Consider the following 19,294-nt stretch of genomic DNA (forward strand, 5'->3'; position numbering starts at 1 on the left):
ACATGCACCAGTACTAGAGCTCTCACCCACTTATGCCATTCTGCTTAGTTCCCTCAGCTCAGCTTCGAAAAGAGCAAGACTTAAAGAGGGAAAGCTGATAAAACCCGCTCAAGATGTTGTGAAGCTCTCCTCTCTAAGTCCAATGCTTGCTTTCTAGTAGGCTTGGCCTGTTTCCTGTAGGTACATGAGCATATGAGAAACTTCCATAGTAACTCTAGCTATACCTCATCTTCTTTCAGTTTGCAGTGATGGTGAAGAAGAACCAGGTCGGAAGTCTGCTTCTCTAGGACGGACTGATACTGCAGGAGGGAACAGTAAGACGTCTGCAACTCCTCCGTGCGAAACTCCAGTTCTTGCTGAAGGGCCAGCAATTTTTTCTTGAGTTGCTGGAGTTGTCTCAGGTGACACTGTTTACTGGCCCCAAATTCCATCTGTGATTCCTTGAATGCTAATGCTTGCTTCTTATTCTGTAATTGAGGTAAAACATACAGAAAAGGCTTTAGAGGGTTACTAAGCATGCATTCATTCTTTGATTTTTTAAAAATTGTTCAAGAGTTCACATCCATTTACCCATCTTTTTACCTTTTCATCTACAGAGCACTTATTAAACATTTCACTCTATTCACAATGAAACATCACTTTGTGTTTCCACTCTATAAGAGGATTTAAAAGGAGAAAAAACCATAGTTCTTTCTTACTACTTAGATCTACCATTCTTCTTATTTAGGTCAGAAGAAAAAACACACATAAAGGACTGAACTAGAGAGTTGTATAAAGATATATGTGATAATATGCTTATGTTTCATCTTCACATATAAAAATAACACAGTTGACCTGGAAGGTAATGAATTTCTGGCCACAGTCCTTGGACTAATCTTGATTATTAAAAATGCCCAGATAGCCAGAACCGGTTTGGCTCAGTGGCTAGAGTGTCGGCCTGCGGACTCAAGGGTCCCGGGTTCAATTCTGGTCAAGGGCATGCACCTTGGTTGCGGGCACATCCCCAGTGGGGGGCGTGCAGGAGGTGGCTGATCGATGTTTCTCTCTCATTGATGTTTCTGGCTCTCTATCCCTCTCCCTTCCTCTCTGTAAAAAATCAATAAAATATATTAAAAAAAAAAGCCCAGATAAAAGGGTAAACTCTGGGGTGGGGTTTTGAGGAAACAGGTTTCTGGATGGTGGGAAATGGGAGGCAGAGATATTGTTCAGGCATGTCTGGGCACTGACTCTGTCTCTTTCTGCTGATAGAAGATGTGACTTTGCAGAGGCTGTGTGTGTGTGTGTGTGTGTGTGTGTGTGTGTGTGTGTGTGTGTTAGAAAGATAGGTAGGTAGATAGATATTTCTCCATGCCAATCCACAATTTACCTGAAATGCTGCTAGATTATCCTACATTTTCATTCATTCATTCAATAAACATATGTTGAACACCTACTTTACATGGAGTATTTTGCTGGCCGGACATATTCCCAAGTTGCTTATCTAGTACAATTGAGGTCTTTGCACTAATGTGTCTATATTTTCTTGCCCAACATGCCTGATGACATGTGAAAGAGGTGGATGAAGAGGGTGTCCCTTAGCTCCTGTGTCTGCTTCTTATCCTCCTTCTCATTCTTTAAAACACTGTGCAAATCCTGCTCTTCTTCCTATTTTCCCTGCAAAGGTCTCTTTGCATCAATACCATGGACTTCACTGGCATGTCCTTCACAAGGCACTGCACATTCTGATTTCTGAGCACCTCCTATTGTCAATAGATGATAAACTCCTGGAAGGCAGGGGCCATGTCTGCTCCTATGGAACCTGGATTAGAGATTTATACACAGTGAAGTATTGAAAGAGAGAAGGAAATAAAATAGAGAATGAGCACTCTTATTGGTTCCCAAGAATTTGAACTTGTGGCCTTGGCTTCATTAACAGAGTATTTTTAAACATTTAAAAATAAACTGTTTTTCTTAACAGTTTTAATGAGGTATACTTTAGATATCATAAAATCCGACCATTGTAAGTGTACAACTTAATGCTTTGTGGCAACCTGGAGTTGTGTGACCATGATCACAATCAAGCCTTCGAACATTCCCATCACCTCAAATAGTTCCCTGATGCCCATTTGTCACTCCTGTTCCTCCCTCAGCTCCAGGCCACCACTAATCAGCTTTCTGCCCCTACGGATTTACCCTTTCCAGACGTTTCATATAAATGGAATTGTATAAAATGTCATCTTGTGTGTCTGGTTCCTTTCACTCAGGAAAATGTTTTGTGAGGTTCACCCAGACTCTAGCCAGCATCACTATTCTGATCATTTTTATATTGCTGGATAGTATGAATGTACCACATTTTGTTCATCTGTTTACCAGTTAATGAATAGTTGGACTGTTTTGGATTTTGGCTGTTATAAATAATGCTGCTAGGAATATTAATAGCTGTCGTGTGGATATTATATTTTATTTAATGAATTTGTTCAGCAAACATTATGGTGCACCTTCTATGTGCTAAGCACTAGATAATGGGGATGCAGAAGTTTATGAAACACGCAGCTTCTCTGCCTTCTGGTAAATTATGTAGTGAAAAAGGGAAAAAGTACCACGGAAGAGAGTGAAGCAGGGGAGGGATGAGGAATGCCAGGATGGAGGCAGCTGTAATTCTGAATTAAATGTTTTCATGGAGGCCCAGGTTGCAAAGGTGACATTTGAGCCAAGACTTGAAGGAGGCAGGGAAGGAGCGTGATGGGAATCTAAGCAGGAACACTTCAGGGAGAAATAACAGCAAGTGGCAAGGCCTGGAGGTGAGAGGAGTCCAGTGGTGTTTGAGGAGTCACTTTGTTCTGGCTGGAGCAGAGACAGGGAATGGGAGAGTGGTACCGGGTGAGGTGAAAGGAAAGAGAGGTGAGGTTCTTTAGGGCCATATATGCCATTCTAAAGACTTTGACTTTTCCTTTCAGGATAGACCATTGGAGGGTACTGAGCAGGGGAGATTGATGGGATCCCTTGTAGATATTACAAAGGACATACTGGCTGTCCTATTGAAAATCAACTATAGGGTGCCCAGCTAGCATAGCTCAGTGGTTGAGCGTTGACCTATGAACCAGGAGGTCAGGACACATGCCCAGATTGCGGGCTTAATCGTCAGTGTGAGGCCTGCAGGAGGCAGCTGATCAATGATTCTCTCTCATCATTGATGTTTCTATCTCTATCTCCCCCTCCCTTCTCTCTGAAATCAATAAAAATATATTTTAAAAAAAGAAAATCAATTATAGGAAGGCAGAAGCAGGGAGACCAGCCAGGAGGCTACAGCAAGGATGTGGATGAGAAAGGATGATGGCTTGGACGAAGGTGGTAGCAGTAGGTGGGAGAAATGGCTGGATTCTAGATATATTTTGAAAATAGAGCCCACAGGATTTGCTACTGCATTAGATGTTAGATGGTGGGAGATGATGGTCATCCAAACAGGATAATTCCAGGTTTTGGTCTGAGTAACTGGAGAGATGGAGTTTTAATGAGATTAATTAAGTAAGAGCTGGCAGCCAGGAGAAAATCATCTCTAGTGAGAGTGGCTGGGGCAGCACAGATAAGGGAGGCTTAGTTCAGCTCAGAACCAGAAAATCTATAGCTGATTGCGTTGTTCAATCTGATTTACTCTCCGGCTCTCCTAGAAGTTCATTTCATCCTTAATGTCACAGAATAGAGAAGGCAGTCAGAGAAAATTGACGACAATAGTAACCAGGCAAAAGAAACCCTAGGTCAAGACCAGCTGAACTCTTGGCCTGAATATCCGGTTTCTTGCGGGAAGGGGGGGGGGGCGGGCGCGGAAGGAGAGGAGGGTTGACAAGACTTCTTTCCTGAGCTAAACAAAGCAAAATTTTGTATTTATTTTGTGTAGCTATAATTTCCAGGATTTATATGAAATGTTTTCAGTTAAGTGCTTTTATTCTTTTCAAAAGAATTCTCACCCCTTGCCTGTAAATGAGGTTCAGGGAGAAGTGACTTGGAAATAATATGTATGTATGTGTGTGTGTGTATACATGTGCGCTTATACATGTATAGTTTTCTTGGATAAGAACTTTAAACATTTGCATGCTATAGATAACTATGAGTTTAGCAGGAGTGGGCAAACTTTTTGACTCGAGGGCCACAATGGGTTCTTAAACTGGACCGGAGGGCCGGAACAAAAGCATGGATGGAGTGTTTGTGTGAACTAATATAAATTCAAAGTAAACATCATTACATAAAAGGGTACGGTCTTTTTTTTTTTTTTAATTTTATTCATTTCAAACGGGCCGTATCCAGCCCGCGGGCCGTAGTTTGCCCACGGCTGGTTTAGAGGAATCAAATTTCAAAGACTTGGAGAAATGCCTAGACTTATTTCAAATCTATTGAATTTCTACTTATTTATCTTTAAGTATTCAAAAGATTATTTTTCTTAATTCTAAATGAGTAGACAATGACATGCTCTGAATTAAGTCTACATTTCACTTGTATGTGCCAAAGATCAGTATCATTAAGGCATTAATGCATTTCCTATTGCTTTTTTGTCATCTTTTAAAAAAGTTTTCTTTCCAATGAAGACAGATATTTTATTAGAGTCTTCTTTGACCTTTAAACTGAGGTCTGGAGGAAATGAGCAACTTGGAAATGATATGGAAGACTAGTTCTTAGAATGATTATCGAGAGTTGGACATGATTCTGGAGGCCATGTGGTCCACTGTGCTTCTCAAATAGATTTCTATCCAGGCCTCAACTATTTTAAAAGATGAAGAGCACTGGCCACCTGTAGGAACCTGTTCCCATATTTAGTCAAACTTTTAGCCCTACTTATGGCCAACGAGAGTATAGCTATTGTTCCCTTCTTGCCTCTGTGGCCACTTGATCACAGAAGGAAATTAATTGGCCTGGCATGATTTGCCTTTTGAGAAGTCACAATGGTTTCCACCCTATACTCTGTGCTTTTCAAGTTGATGCTAATTGATTGATGTTAAGTTCTACATTTTCCCTGATATTGAAGTTAAGCTGACAGGTCTATAATTACCAAGATTGTCCTTTTTCCCTTTTTAAAAAGATGAGCACTTCATTTTCCCTTTCAGCCTACAGGGACTTTCTTTATCCTCTTGAGTTCTCAAAAATAATCGCTAGCAGCTATGTAATAACACCTGCCAATTCCTTAAGTACTCTTCGAAATATGTCATAAGGCCCTGCTGATTTGCCTAAAGCTGGCTTTCAAAATACCTTTTAACTATTTTATTCCCTGTTCTAGTTTTCATTGATTCTCTTCTGTCTCAGGTTGGCATTGCTCTGATAATAGATCCCTGCTGATATTTTTTCTTCATTTAAGAACTGAAAGTCTCATATATTTCTGGTCATTGTCATGAACATCTTTCCCCTTTTCTTGAGGTGTTAAGATATTTCTCTTGTAATTCTAGTTTAGCGTTAGATCACTAGATAGGTTTATCTGTTGCATTTTATATCTTCTACAAATTACACTTCTTGTCCTGACTGGGGATCTAACCTGCAACCTTGACATATCAGGATGATGCTCTAACCAATTGACCTACCCTTCTAGGGATTTAAACTTTCTTGAACATAGAACTATATGTTTAAGTTACATGCATTTCTTTGGCATGCACCTTCATGGTTTAGGTGTTCTTCTCATCAGTGATCTCTGTTTACCAGAGATTTACTTAAAAAAACTATTTTGAAATAATTTTAGATTTCTAGAAAATTGAAAAAGTAGTATAGGCAGTTCTCATATACTCTTCATCCAGTTTCCCCTAAATGTTAAGAATTCACAATGTTATCTCCGATAAGGGTTTAATCTCCAATATTTATAGGGAACTCATACAACTTAACAAAAGGAAGATAAACAACCCAATAAAAAAATGGGCAAAGGACCTAAATAGACACCTTTCAAAAGAGGACATTCAGAAAGCCAAGAGACATATGAAAACATGCTCAAAGTCACTAATCATCCGAGAGATGCAAATCAAAACAACAATGTGGTACCATCTCACACCTGTCAGACTGGCTATCATCAACAAATGACAAGTGCTGGCGAGGATGCAGAAAAAAAGGAACCCTCGTGCACTGCTGGTGGGAATGCAGACTGGTGCAGCCACTGTGGAGAACAGTACAGAGTTTCCTCAAAAAACTAAAAATGGAACTCCCATTTGACCCAGTGATCCCACTTCTAGGAATATATTCCAAGAAACTAGAAACACCAATCCGAAAGGATATATGCACCCATATGTTCATAGCAGCACAATTTACAATAGTTAAGATTTGGAAACAGCCTAAGTGCCCATCAGCAGATGAGTGGATTAAAAAACTGTGGTACATCTACACAATGGAATACTATGCTGCTGCAAAAAGGAAGGAACTCCTACCATTTGCAACATCATGGATGGACCTGGAGAGCATTATGCTAAGTGAAATAAGTCAGTCAGAGAAAGATAAATATCACATGATCTCACTCATTTATGGAATATAATGAACAACATAAACTGATGAACAAAAACAGATCCAGAGACAGAGAAGCATTGATCAGATCATCAAACCTCAGAGGGAAGGTAGGGGAGGGTGGGGGCAAGGGGGAGAGATCAACCAAAGAACTTGTATGCAAGCATATAGGCCTAACCAATGGACACAGACAACAGGGGGGTGAGGGCATGAGTTGGGGGGGGGGAGCAAGGGGGGGATAAGGACACATATGTAATACCTTAATCAATAATAAAAAAAAAGAATTCACATAACCATAATACATTTGTCCAAATTAAGAAATTAACATTGGTAGACTGCTGTTATCTAAACTAATACTTCATTTGAATTTTATGAAATTTTCAACCAGTGTGGGTTTTTTTTTTTTCTGTTTCAGGATCAAATTCCAGATCCCACATTGCATTTAATATATTTACTTTTTTATTCCTAATGATTCAAAATGATATTTCTGTGTGATATTTTCATTGAGAGTCTATCAATCTTTTAGTATATATTCAACTAATTACTTTTATCTGCAGAAATCAAATTTCTTGCAGAGTTTTACGCTAAAAATAATGTCCTCCATATACTTCAAAGATGAGTTTCACAATTTGAACCCTACCGAATAGCAGGCTATTCTCCCCATGTCACCACCAGGGCCAAAGGAGTCTGGGAAATTGTTTAGAGACCCTTCCTTTTCTGGTTTGATCATCATAATATCTCTATTATTTTCTCCTTTCACTTTAATTGAGGCAGTATTTTTGTTGTTGCTAATCCTCACCTGAGGGTATTTTTTCCATTGCTTTTTAGAGAGAATGGAAGGGAAGGAGGGACGGGGAGAGAGAGAAAGAGAGAGAGAGAGAGAGAGAGAGAGAGAGAGAGAGAGAGACAGACAGACATCAATTGGTTGCCACCTGCATATGCCCTGACTGGGGGCGGGGATAAACCTGCAACCCAGGTAGGTGCTGTTGACCAGAACTGAACCCGGGACCCTCTGATGTGTAGGACAACATGCTAACCACTGAGCAACACCAGTCAGGGCAATTGAGGCAGTCTTTTGATTTTGGGGCAGGGTAGGGACTAGAGTGAAGCAACTGACATGCAAATATCAAGGAGGCTCTTACTCTCGAGGTTGGGAGTTGGGAGTTCAGTAAGTGAAGGGATGGCACCTGAAGAGTGAGGGCCTCTTAAATTTTGCACCTTGGCATGTCACTTGCTTTACTTCAGTTTTCACTGGGTTTTAGAGCACAGTGTATGATTGATTGATTGATTGATTGATTGATTTTTTCCTAGTCCATAAGTGCTGACACTAGTCCTGAACAGCTGAGCCTAGTCCCGAAGGGCTCAGGTCAATTTGATTGTAACAGTCTCTGGAGTCTCTCAAAGGAATCTGATCATTTTGAATGTTGCACAGCCCTAGAAATAATCCCTTCTGATGAAAGGGTCTCTGCTCCTGAGTATAGGAACACCATGGAAAGTCTGTAAATATGTTTTTATAATGCTGTGTAAAGTTGGTGTACACAGAAATGAAACCAGTCAGGGCAGCTGCTGCTCTCTGGAGAGGCCCATGATGGAAGTCAGAGGGAATGGGGCGGGTGTTGGAATGAGCGTCTGCTTCCTGAAGGCCAGTCTGGTGCTCAGAAACCTTTAGACTCACTGTAAGTTGCCACTGCCAACACAAGCAAAAAGCCTGTGATGTGTCAATGTGCAGTGGGACATCATTAAAGACTGATGCTAGCCTCCAGACTAGCCTTGCCTCAGAGCCTAGGAGTCGAACCTCCGACCCTCAGAGAGCCGAGCCCAGCCCCAAAGAGCCAGCCTAGGTCCTAAGACTCCAACCTAGTCCCTAACAGCTGAAGCCAGTCCCCAAGGGCGGAGCCTAATGCTGAACCCAGATGGGAGAGCCAAATCTACTCCTAAACGGCGGAGTTTAGCCCCAAATAGCCCAGTCAAGGCCCAAGAGCCAGTCTATCCCTAGGTGCTGACACTAGCGCCCAACAGCCAAAGCCAATGCCGAAGGGTGGAGTCTAGCCACGAAGAGCTGAGGCCAGACCAGAACAGCCGGACTTAGCCCCCAAAGCTGTTCTTCCAGGAGGCCCAATCATAGTGTATAGTGTATTCTTTAAACACACACACACACACACACACGTTTTTATTGATTTCAAAGAGAGGAATGGAGAGGGAGAGAGAGATATAAACATCAATGATGAGAGTGTATCATTGATCGGCTGCCTCCTGCATGCCCCCCATGTTAGGGATGGAGCTTAGAACCCTGGTACGTACCCTGCCAGGGAATCAAACTGTGATCTCCTGGTTCATGGGTTGGTGCTCAACCACTGAGCAACATGCGTTGACAGAACACAGAGTATTCTTGATTTATAAGGTCATGACATTTTCTTTCCTCACCACCCACGCCTTGCCTGCCACTCCTTTAGTCAGAGATAACCTCTGATGTAATATTTTAATTTTCTTGTATAACTATGGTCCTGAATTATGACCTCTTGCTTATTTCCCCAGCTCCTTGTTAGATATCAGTCAACATTTCAGAAAGTTTTGGGTTTCCCCTTTGTTCCCATATTACATTTCCTCGTGGAAGGCAGACATTGCAGGGATTTTCTGAGGGGAGGAGTATAAGTCCACATCTAATTGTGTATTTGTATGCGTAGCCTGCAATTTAAATTCTGCACTAAGTGCTAGGGGGGAAAAAAGAGCCTGTTTTAAAGCTTGTTTCAAGCTGTTAGGCCTTCTGAAAAATAAATAGAATAATAAAATGTGACTTAATATCTTTCTCCTTCCAGGTTGCCAGGTATTTATAAGCCACATGGCTTTCCCTGACTTGGGGAATAAATAAACTTGTGACAGCAATGGTGAAAATATTCTAAAACATTAATATTTAGAAAGAAGTAAATTATGATAATATTCTTCCTGAGAACCATTTAGGAAAACCAATGGATTTCTCTGTATTTGTGACTTACTGGGGGAAGAACAGCAATGCTCAGTAAGATAAGGTGGAATTGCTTTGCTGGTAGCATTTTTAGGGTATTAAAGAGAAACAATTTGTGGTTTTTACAGGGAGGTGGTAAGTCCTAGGAGAACTCTAACAGACACAATTAAGAGAGACCAGATCCTTGACCACAAATGTTGAAGAAGTTGGTGGTTCCTTAAGCAGCTACTAGTAACTTGGGTGTCCAGTAACCGGTCTGTGCAACCGGCACCTGCTTTGTGGCTGCCAAGAACTCAAATCCCTCAACGGAAATGAAGACTGCAAAGTAAGGAATTCTTGGAAACCCAAAGTGTTTAGAGAGCTTTGGGAAAGTATTTTTCAGCTGGCCCCCTAGCCTGTGTGGATACATTTACAGACTGGTTTAAGGATCTAGTGCTAGAGTTTCTAAAGAGAGGAAACCTCAGGCTGAAAGGAGGCTGCCTCCACTGATGAACTGCTTAGGCGGCAGGCACGGAGTAGTTCAAAATCTCCATCTCAAGAAAGATGACAGTGCCAGGAGGTCTTTCTGTTCACACACGTGTAGGAAAGTGTTACTGAGGATCTTGGCTTGGGTACCGCTGGAAGCAGGCAAGCCCTGTGACAGGGAACTGAGTGTCAGGTAGCAGTTGCTGTGGGGGGTGACCTTAGGAAGCTCAGGTAGTGGAGAAAGTAAGACAAGGAAGAGCAGGAAGCTGTGAAAGGGGGTATTAACAAGCTAGTTACCACTGTGGGCATCTGGCACTGGGTCCCATTGAGGAACTTGGGGACGCAGCAAAGAGCATGCCTGGCATTATTTCTGACTGAGGGGCAAGGGAGATAGGTTTTTTTAATCTACCGTCTCTCCATCAGTCATTGATTGAGGGCTGCTTCTAGAGGCACTGGCTCCTTTGCACTTCAGATCATCCTGTGATTGGGTTCCCGCATGGAGAAGAAAAGCTGCAGGCAGAGAGCTACAGATGTGGCAATAAAGAGCACCTGCTAAAAAATACCAATGGCATATTTATCAGAACTAGGACAATAATCCAAATACTTCTGTGGAACCACAAAAAGATCCTGACTAGCCACAGCAATCTTGAGAAAGAAAAACAAAGTTGGAGGAATCACGCTATCTGATATCAAACTATACTACAAGGCCATAGTAATCAAAACAGCATGATACTGGCATAGAAACAGACATACAGATCAATGTAACAGAATGGAGAGCCCAGAAATAAGCCAATGCCTATATGGTCAATTACTGTTTGACAAAGGAGGCAAGAACATATAATGGGGTAAAGACAATCCATTTAATAAATGGTGTTGGGAAAATTTGGGTACATACAAAAAAAAAAAGAAAGAAAGAAACTAGATCACCTTCTTACACCACATACTGAACAATGGGCCTTGAAAGGACTGACTCCATCCTGTCCCTCGCCCTCCATCTGAACCATAGGTACTCCATCTTGTTCCTGTAACCTCTATTTTGTAAGAACTGCCGTTTAAAATTTTCCACTAAACACAGATGGTCCTTTGTTCTGTTAATTCCAGGAAGTAACTAAACCAGATAGCCTCCCTGATAGAAGTAACTCTGCTATTTCTAGCTTCTGTAAGCACGCTTGCTCAAATAATGGGGAAAATAAGACATTTTTGGGGAGGGGCTAGCAATCTGAATCGGTGCCAGTAACCTAATGTACCTTCCTATCAGCCTATAGTCTAGTCACTGCCCCTCTTAATTATCTGGTCCTGCAAGCCACTCTGCTGGCGTAGGGGTCTGGTCTGTCCTTGGTTCCTCCCATGCCAGGTGTCTTCTGGTTATCTGAGCTATGCTCAAGGCTGCACACTTTTTACGGGATATCTGCTGAGCACACTGCCCCCATCCCAGCACACGGTTTTTTGTTTTGTTTTGTTTTGTTTTTTTCCTTTATAAGCTAATCCCTAAGTTCATTCGGGGCCGTGAGGTTTTGGAGAAACATTAGTTCTCTTGCGGCCCCCGCGTTTGCGATAAAGACTCCAAATTCGGCCCTCTGACTGTGGCGTCTTCTGTTTGACTCGCTGAATTCCAATATAACAATACAAGAATAAGCTCAAATTGGAGTAAAGACTTAAATGTAAGACTCAAAACCATAAAAATCCTAGAAGGAAACATAGAAAGTAAAATCTTGGATATTTCTCTTGTCCCTCCCCCCACCCCTGAAATATCTACTGGGGCAAGGGGAACAAAAGAAAAAAAATAAACAAATGAAAAGAAATGAAACTAAAAGGTTTTTGCACAGCAAAGGAAACCATCAACAAAATGAAAAGACAATTCATGGACACAGACAACAAACAATATTGTGATTGCCAGAGGGAAGGGAGGGATGGGGAGGAGGTAGAAGAGGGTAGAGGAGATAAATGGTGATGGAAGAAGGCTTGATTTGGGTTGGTAAATACATAATACAATATACAGATGATATATTGTAGAATTGTATACCTGAAACCTATATAACTTTATTAAACAGTGTCGCCCCAATAAATTAAATAATAAAAGAAAAGACAACTCACAAACAAACAAACAAAACAGAAACAGACTCATAGATACAGAGAACAGACTGATGGTTGCCAGAGGGGAGATGGGTTGGGGGACTGGGTGAAAAAGGTGAAGGGATTGAGAAGTACCGATTGGCAGTTACAAAACAGTCGTGGGATGGAAAATACAGCATAGGAAATATAGTCAATAATACTATATTAACTACTTATGGTGCCAGATGGGTACTGAAAATATCAGGGAGAACACTTTGAAAAGTATATGATTGTCTAACCACTATGCTGTACATCTGAAAGTAAGACAAAATAATACTAAATGTAAATAAAATACAAACTGTTTCTTTGTAAAAAAAAAAAAAAAAAGCACCCGCTGCACTAATGAGCAGTGACACCTCTGAGCAGGTGGAAGGGGTGTTATTCTTTGGTTAACGTAGAAGTTTGTCTAAGATCTATCAGGAGATGCTGCTCTCCTTATATAACTATAATTTTGTCTTTCAGGGCAATGATCACAGGTGCCACAAATCCAGGTGTGCAAGGCAAGATAAGGAAAAAGACAGAGCCTCAGATGTAGATGACCTTGGAGAGAGCTAGACTGAAAATCCTGAGGGCAGGATGGAGTGTGTGTGCGCGTGCGTGCGTGCGTGCGTGCGTGCGCGTGTGTGTGTGTGTGTGTGTGTGTGATAGGGGAGATGTGTTTCATTCTTTCTCATTGCTTGCTCAATAAATGTTCTTGTGGAATGCTTTCGGTTACTGTTCCTGTCCAAGGGAGCAGAGTGGAAGTGAAGAGAGCAGAGGTGGTAGCAGCTACTGAAACCCTTACGTGGATGCTGTTCATCATCGCCTCCTCCACACAGAGCTGATTCTCCTGCAAGGTCTTCCCCTGTCTCTTGCAAACATCATGTAGATTCTTGATGTCAACTTGCAGGCTCAAGAGCTTGCTGCTCAGGCTGCTCACTTCTCTGTCTCTTTCCCCCGCCTAGGCCGTCAGAAAAACAGAGGCATCAATTAATCAGCCACCAAGTAAATGCTTACTTTCGTTCACTTAACTGGTTGACAGAGACTTTAAATTGGCTGAAGATTTGTCCATCTACCCTTTGCTGTTATTACTCATTCCGTGTAACACTTACACATTCTCCATTCTTGAGGCGTCTGAGTGCTCTGCATTGTTCAGACAATTACTTACTTAATTAATCTTCGCCCACTGCTGTGTAGGTGCCTCACAGACACTTCCCCTGTTTTGCAAGAGGAAGTCAGTGCCTAGAATAATTCCAGGCACCTTGTGGATTGTCTATGAATATTAATGGGCCTGCCACTGATGAGATCAACATATTGAGATGTCAAATGAACTTGTCAAGATGAGTGAATCAGTGATGGAGTTGCTGTGGATTCTGAAGTCTCTTCACTCTCTTCAATCCACTAAACCAAGAGACCTCCCTCACCTGTAAACCTAGTGCTTTTTCTTTGGAGACATATACCAATGGGAATAAAAGTAAAATCCCTGGGCTGATTATATAAGATCAATGCCTCTGAATATGAGTGAAAAAGATGAGTTAATTATTGCTAGGTCAGAATGGAAAGTAGTGGTTGAGATCACTAATAGAGAGTGTGAAGTATAGTAACTTCAGTGGGGTTAGGGGTGTGGAGCTGTGGTTAGAGGGTGGGTGCTCCATTACACTATGGTGTCACCTTTGACTCCCAGTGTTGGGGTGGCTGGCATCAGGGTGGGAAGACATTAGGAAGTAGCCCTCTGTGATCCTGTCCAGTGCTTTCGCTCTGACCCTGTGCAGACTGTCCATAACACTCATGAAGACAGGCACTACCTACCACCTCTGAGTTTCAGATGTTGGAAATGAGGCTGGTGCTTTAAAAAATATATATATATTTTATTGATTTTTTACAGAGAGGAAGGGAGAGGGACAGAGAGTTAGAAACATCGATGGGAGAGAAACATCAATCAGCCGCCGACTGCACACCTCCCACTGGGGATGTGCCTGCAACCAAGGTACATGCCCTTGACCGGAATCGAACCAGGGACTCCCCAGTCCAAAGGCCAACGCTCTATCCACTGAGCCAAACCAGCCAGGGCGAGGCTGGTGCTTTTATGGAAGGTACCTGGTTTATGTTAGGTTACTCAGAGTAAGCTCTTAGACAAAGATTCATGACACCTATTAAAGAAACACTCCCAAGAACAATCAGCAGGGAAGTGGGGGAAGCAGGACAAGGAAGGAGAAGAAGCCAAGCAAGGGCAGGATTTCAGACAGAGTCCTGAGGGCAGTAGCTTTAGCCTGATCCCACGGGAACTCTGGAGTGTAAGTTACACCTCAGAGTCTGTCCTGATTAGATGCACAGAAAGCCGGGTTGTCAGACTCGGCATCAGCCAGTCAATGGCTAAGGGCAGCCCCATGGGAGGGAGGTTCCTAAGGACTTCCAGTTCTGTGCTCTTCTGAGAAAAGTGACCCCAATAGCCCAAGGGCAATTCTTTCTAAGAGAGTTGCAGGTGCAGAAGCGCACAGAAGCCATGGTGCAAAGAAATGGAAAGTGACCCAAGCAACAAGGTCCCATGGCTAGTTAGCAGCAGGATGAGGAGAATTCTGCTCTCCCGACCCTGTAGCCAGTGCTCTGTCACCATATCCCACCGATGGCTCTGGCTTCCCATATGGACATCATAAATCAAGCCCTTCTGGACAGGTCAGTGTAAGAGACCTCTTTACAAAGCTGAGGGGCCAGAGAATAACCAGGGGCATCGGACACTACAATGTCAGACTATTCGGAATTCAGAAGGTTTCCCAGAAGTGCTGCTGTCTCAGCTGATTTATTTCTTCATTTCCATTTAGTACCTGGACTTTTTTTTTTTTTTTTTTTTTACCATTTTACAGTTTAATTAGGTTAACGGCATGGCTCTATCATTAAAAGGATTTCATTATCTCAAAACTCTCTCTCTTCCACCCGTCTCTTGTTCCTCACTTTCAGAAAAACAACGGTGGATGTCAAACTGCCCCAAGCATGTAATTACCAGTAAGACAATTACCAGGGACTCTCTTAAGAGAATATGTGTAGAGCAGCTAAAAAAAAAAAAGTAGTGTACAGACACTGTTTTCTAACTGGAAAATAAAACCCTTGAGTGGACAAGGAGCAGCAGTTTGATTCTGATGCTTTAAAATCCCTTGTGTCATGGCTGCCCTGGTGGGAACAGGATACAGAGGCTCATTTGGGAGTGAGACCCTAGGGATCCCCTCCTCTCCTGCTCCTATCTTTCCTTGGCATCTATGAAGAGATTAGGTGACAGTACAATCCCTGCTCTATGGCCGTGCACATGCCCTGTACTCTTGCTTTGATGCTGAATATCTGCGTCTCACGGCGAGGACCTTGCCACCAGATTGTCCTATATGGAGCCTGGTACACTGTAGACTCATTAACAAAGCACCAACTCTATACATCCTGAATCTCTCCAAGTTAAAAGTTAAATGTCCTCTCTCTTTCAGGGCAATAAAAAAATCCCCTCTGCCTCCAGTGTTGGATGTCCTCGGAGCCGAAGGCCTGCTAGCCCAATGCTGTTGCATGCCTAGGACTTCAGAAATAGATCTTTAATGTGCATGAGCTCATCTAATTTAGACATTAGCATTGACTCAGAGTCTCTGAGGCAATTTCTTCATTCATAACACAAGAGTTTTGGAATATATAATCTTTCTTTGAGGATTTCCTTAATCAGTTGAATAACAAATGTGTTTTGCAGGATGTCAAATGAAATTTACTTTTGAAATAAAAATCTAACCATTCACTCCTAAAGACCCAATCATACAGGGTTTTTTATTTATCAGAACAAGAGTGGAAATGCTGAGAGAGCAATAAAATGATTTCCTTGAATCATGTATTATTTTTTACTGTAGGAAATTGTAAGAAGAGGCTGTGCTCACCTCAGAACTCCAGAAAGGCAAATGTTTCTGAGCTTCCAGTAAACCTAATTTCTTGCTAATATCTTGCACAGAGGTCACTGAACACTGTTTTCTAATCCCATCTACTTTATGAAGGCTAAATTCCAGGCAGATGCCTTTTGAGTATCAGTACGTAGTAAGGATTGATTTAATCTGACATTTCATCAATCAAAGCTCCGTAACCAGTACCAGTGCATGAGATGAACTGAGAGTCATAATGCTGACCCTCAGGCCCCATCCAGCCCTGACCCAGACCTGAAGTCATTAACGATGACTCAAATCACAAGCCTGCTATGCTAGGTAAGTTTTCTCTTAAGCCAGCACTTAGATTCCCAGTTTTGCTTCTGTAAGGTTGGAACTTGGTCACTTTGCTCGAAGGCATGTGACATCATCCAACCACAGGCAAAATGGTGAGTGCTGATACTGCAGTTGCTACTATGCTCATGATAGTTATTGGAAAATAGGTTATTCACTGAAGCAAATTTTCTGATGGATTAAATGGATCTTTTTTCTAAGAGCATGCCTTCTTTTTTTTTTTTTCAGTGCTCATCAGTAAAGTTTTATTGGAACACAGACACATTCTTAATGGAGTATCCATGACTGCTTTTATGGTACCAAGGCAGAATTAAGTCAACATGTCAGACACAGTATGGCTTGCAAATATTTACTATCTGAAGAGCATGCCTTCTTGAACATGTACTTCAAAAGATGGGAGAAGCCCTGGCTGGTGTGGCTCAGTGTCGACCTATGAACCAGGAAGTCATGGCTCAAATCCTGGTCAGGGCATGTGCCCGAGTTGTAAACTCCATCCCCCGTGTGGAGTGTGCAGGAATCATCAGTGATTCTCTCTCATCATTGATGTTTCTATCTCTCTCTTTCTCTCCATTCCTCTCTGAAAACAATAAAAATGTATTTTAAAAAAAGGAAGAAATTTTGCTCTAGGCTTCAAAGTATTGACAGATAGTCTCATGCTTTTTTTTTGGCAGGGGGAGGGAGTGGGATCCTGATGTTAAACCGAAACTTTGTGATTCAGTTGCCTTCTCAAATCCCAAGAGCATTAGGAAGGTATTTGGCACTTGAAAAAACAAGAAAGCTTGGGTGGAAGTTTCCAGAGTAATTTTGGGGTCAACTAACACCACCATAAAGGTCATCAGTTTTGGGAAATTATCTTCTTTGAAGATAATGACAAATTTTCAACAAATCTGTCGTCTTAATCACCACTACCATTCAACATATAGAAGTTTACAGTGAGAGTTATGTTTAAAAAAAGAAATGAAACATTGCTTCAGGAATTTTTACATTTTCCTTGTGTAGCAACAGAGTTTACAGTTATCCACAGTAATTTCAAACACTGTTAGTGTTACTCCTAACTTGCTTCCTGAGTTTATTGTTCCATCTATGGAAATATTGCAGTTTTTGATGACTGATGATGGGAATTAATGGGCACTTATCCAGGGTTTTGTCTGGGAGCAAAAACTCTGGAATCAATTATGTTCATATAGTAAAGAATGAGTGTATATTTTATTGTATTCTAAATTATTTAAAGATTGGCTCACTGTATAAAGTATACAGTTCAGTATACACAGGGCAGATGGCAGAGGTCAGCCACCTATGGAATATGTGGCAACTTTTATTGGCACCTGGGCAATTGCCACATACTTTTCTCCATCATACCCTTGGAGAAATTATTTCCCTAGAAAGTAAGCTCCACGAGAACAGGGATCTTTGTCTGTTCACTGCTTCATCCCCAGCCCCTAGGACAGTGGTTCTCAAACGTCTGGCCCTTTAAATACAGTTCCTCATGTTGTGACCCAACCATAAAATTATTTTCGTTGCTACTTCATAACTGTAATGTTGCTACTGTTATGAATCATAATGTAAATATCTGATATGCAGGATGGTCTTAGGCGACCCCTGTGAAAGGGTTGTTCGATCTTCAAAGGGGTCGCGACCCACAGGTTGAGAACCGCTGCGCTTAGGACAATGCCTGGCACATTGAAGGTGCTCCAAAGGTATCAGCTGAATGAAGGAATGCCCTTCTAGAAAATCCATACCAGATCCTTGTTCCGGCAGAGCTCGCAGCAGATCCTGTACGGCTATCCTCTAGTAATCCAGCAGGAAAGGAGCTGAAACACCGCTTTTAGAAGCTGCTCACCTCTTGGTAGGAGGTCTGTTAAAAAGCATACGTCATGTGGGACAACCCTACACTAGCCAGAACTTATCCCTTAAATCCTTTCTGGAACAAGTCAGGGAATACATAAACACAGTTTGACCAAAATGTTAAAATAATCAGAACACTCCACTTCCATATCATTCTAGATAAAGGGAGAATGTTGGCAACAAAAGTTAATATTTTTAAGAGCTTTCTCTGTCCCAAGCACTAGTGTTTTACAAGCAATATTTTACTTAATCCTTAGAGCAAGCCTCTGAAATAGGTGCTCATTCTTCATATATTTTTAAAAAATATATTTTTATTGATTTCAGAGAGGGAGAGGGAGAGAGAGAGATAGAGACATCAATGATGAGAGAGAATTATTGACTGGTTGCCTTCTGCACACTTCCCGCTGGGGATACAGCCCACAACCCTGGCATGTGCCCCAACTGGGAATTGAACCATGGCCTCCTGGTTCATAAGTCGATGCCCAAACACTGAGCCACACTGGTTGGGCTCTTCATATTTTTTAGGTAAGGCAAAGGAAGCTCTGAGAGGGTATGCAGCATGCCCCATACCATACTGCAATTAGATGTGCACTCAGACCCACCCAGCTCAAGACTGAACTCTTAAATGCTGTGCCCTACTGCCCACCCCTGTCTGTGATATTTCTGGGTGCTTAATACTGGCATTTTGAATTATGAACCTTGAAAAGAAGTTCCTTGTAACAAAGGTTCAACTTCATATATGTATAGGAATTAGAAGCCTTACCTCATCTTTCATTTCCTTGGCACTTCTCAATTCTCCTTTAAGTTTTAGCATTTTCTGAGCTTTGTTATAAACCTGGAAAAGTATAAAGATTTAAGATGGAAAAACTATAAATGAGTCCAGTCCTTTAAAGACTTTCCCATCTGGATATATGCTCTCAGCAGGGAGTTCAGAAAAATTTCCCAAACTGTTAGCAATACTTACTTGTCTACCCATCTGTTTGTGTTTCCAAAAGTTAAATCCTTCACCAGGAAGACAACCATGGTTTTACATCTTTTCCAAAAAACTATCACTAAATAGTTTCTAAATTTATCCTTCCTGGAAAGCAAAAGGTCTGAAATGATTTTACTTCCTAGATTCCTAAGTATTGGGTGGCTCAAACGTAGTTAATATTATGCACTAATTTTTAAAAAATATATTTTATTGATTTTTTACAGAGAGGAAGGGAGAGGGATAGAGAGTTAGAAACATCGATGATAGAGAAACATCAATCAG

The 19,294-nt window shown here is 41.6% G+C and overlaps 1 protein-coding gene across 1 annotated transcript in view; it reads right to left on the reverse strand.

Moving 5' to 3' along the window:
• Nucleotides 1–18,880, reverse strand: part of PMFBP1 (polyamine modulated factor 1 binding protein 1) — a 51,377-nt gene extending 32,497 nt beyond the window's left edge. Inside the window, exons 1-3 of the mRNA XM_036346882.1 lie at nt 18,803–18,880; nt 12,768–12,923; nt 225–467 (exon numbers count right to left, since the gene is read on the reverse strand). Of these exons, the coding sequence (XP_036202775.1) occupies nt 225–467; nt 12,768–12,923; nt 18,803–18,853 (450 nt within the window). The 5' untranslated portion in view covers nt 18,854–18,880. The remainder of the gene's footprint in view (nt 1–224; nt 468–12,767; nt 12,924–18,802) is intronic.
• Nucleotides 18,881–19,294: the final 414 nt, after the last annotated feature.

Source organism: Myotis myotis, unplaced genomic scaffold (assembly GCF_014108235.1).
Source record: "Myotis myotis isolate mMyoMyo1 unplaced genomic scaffold, mMyoMyo1.p scaffold_m19_p_19, whole genome shotgun sequence".
Lineage (NCBI taxonomy): Eukaryota > Metazoa > Chordata > Mammalia > Chiroptera > Vespertilionidae > Myotis > Myotis myotis.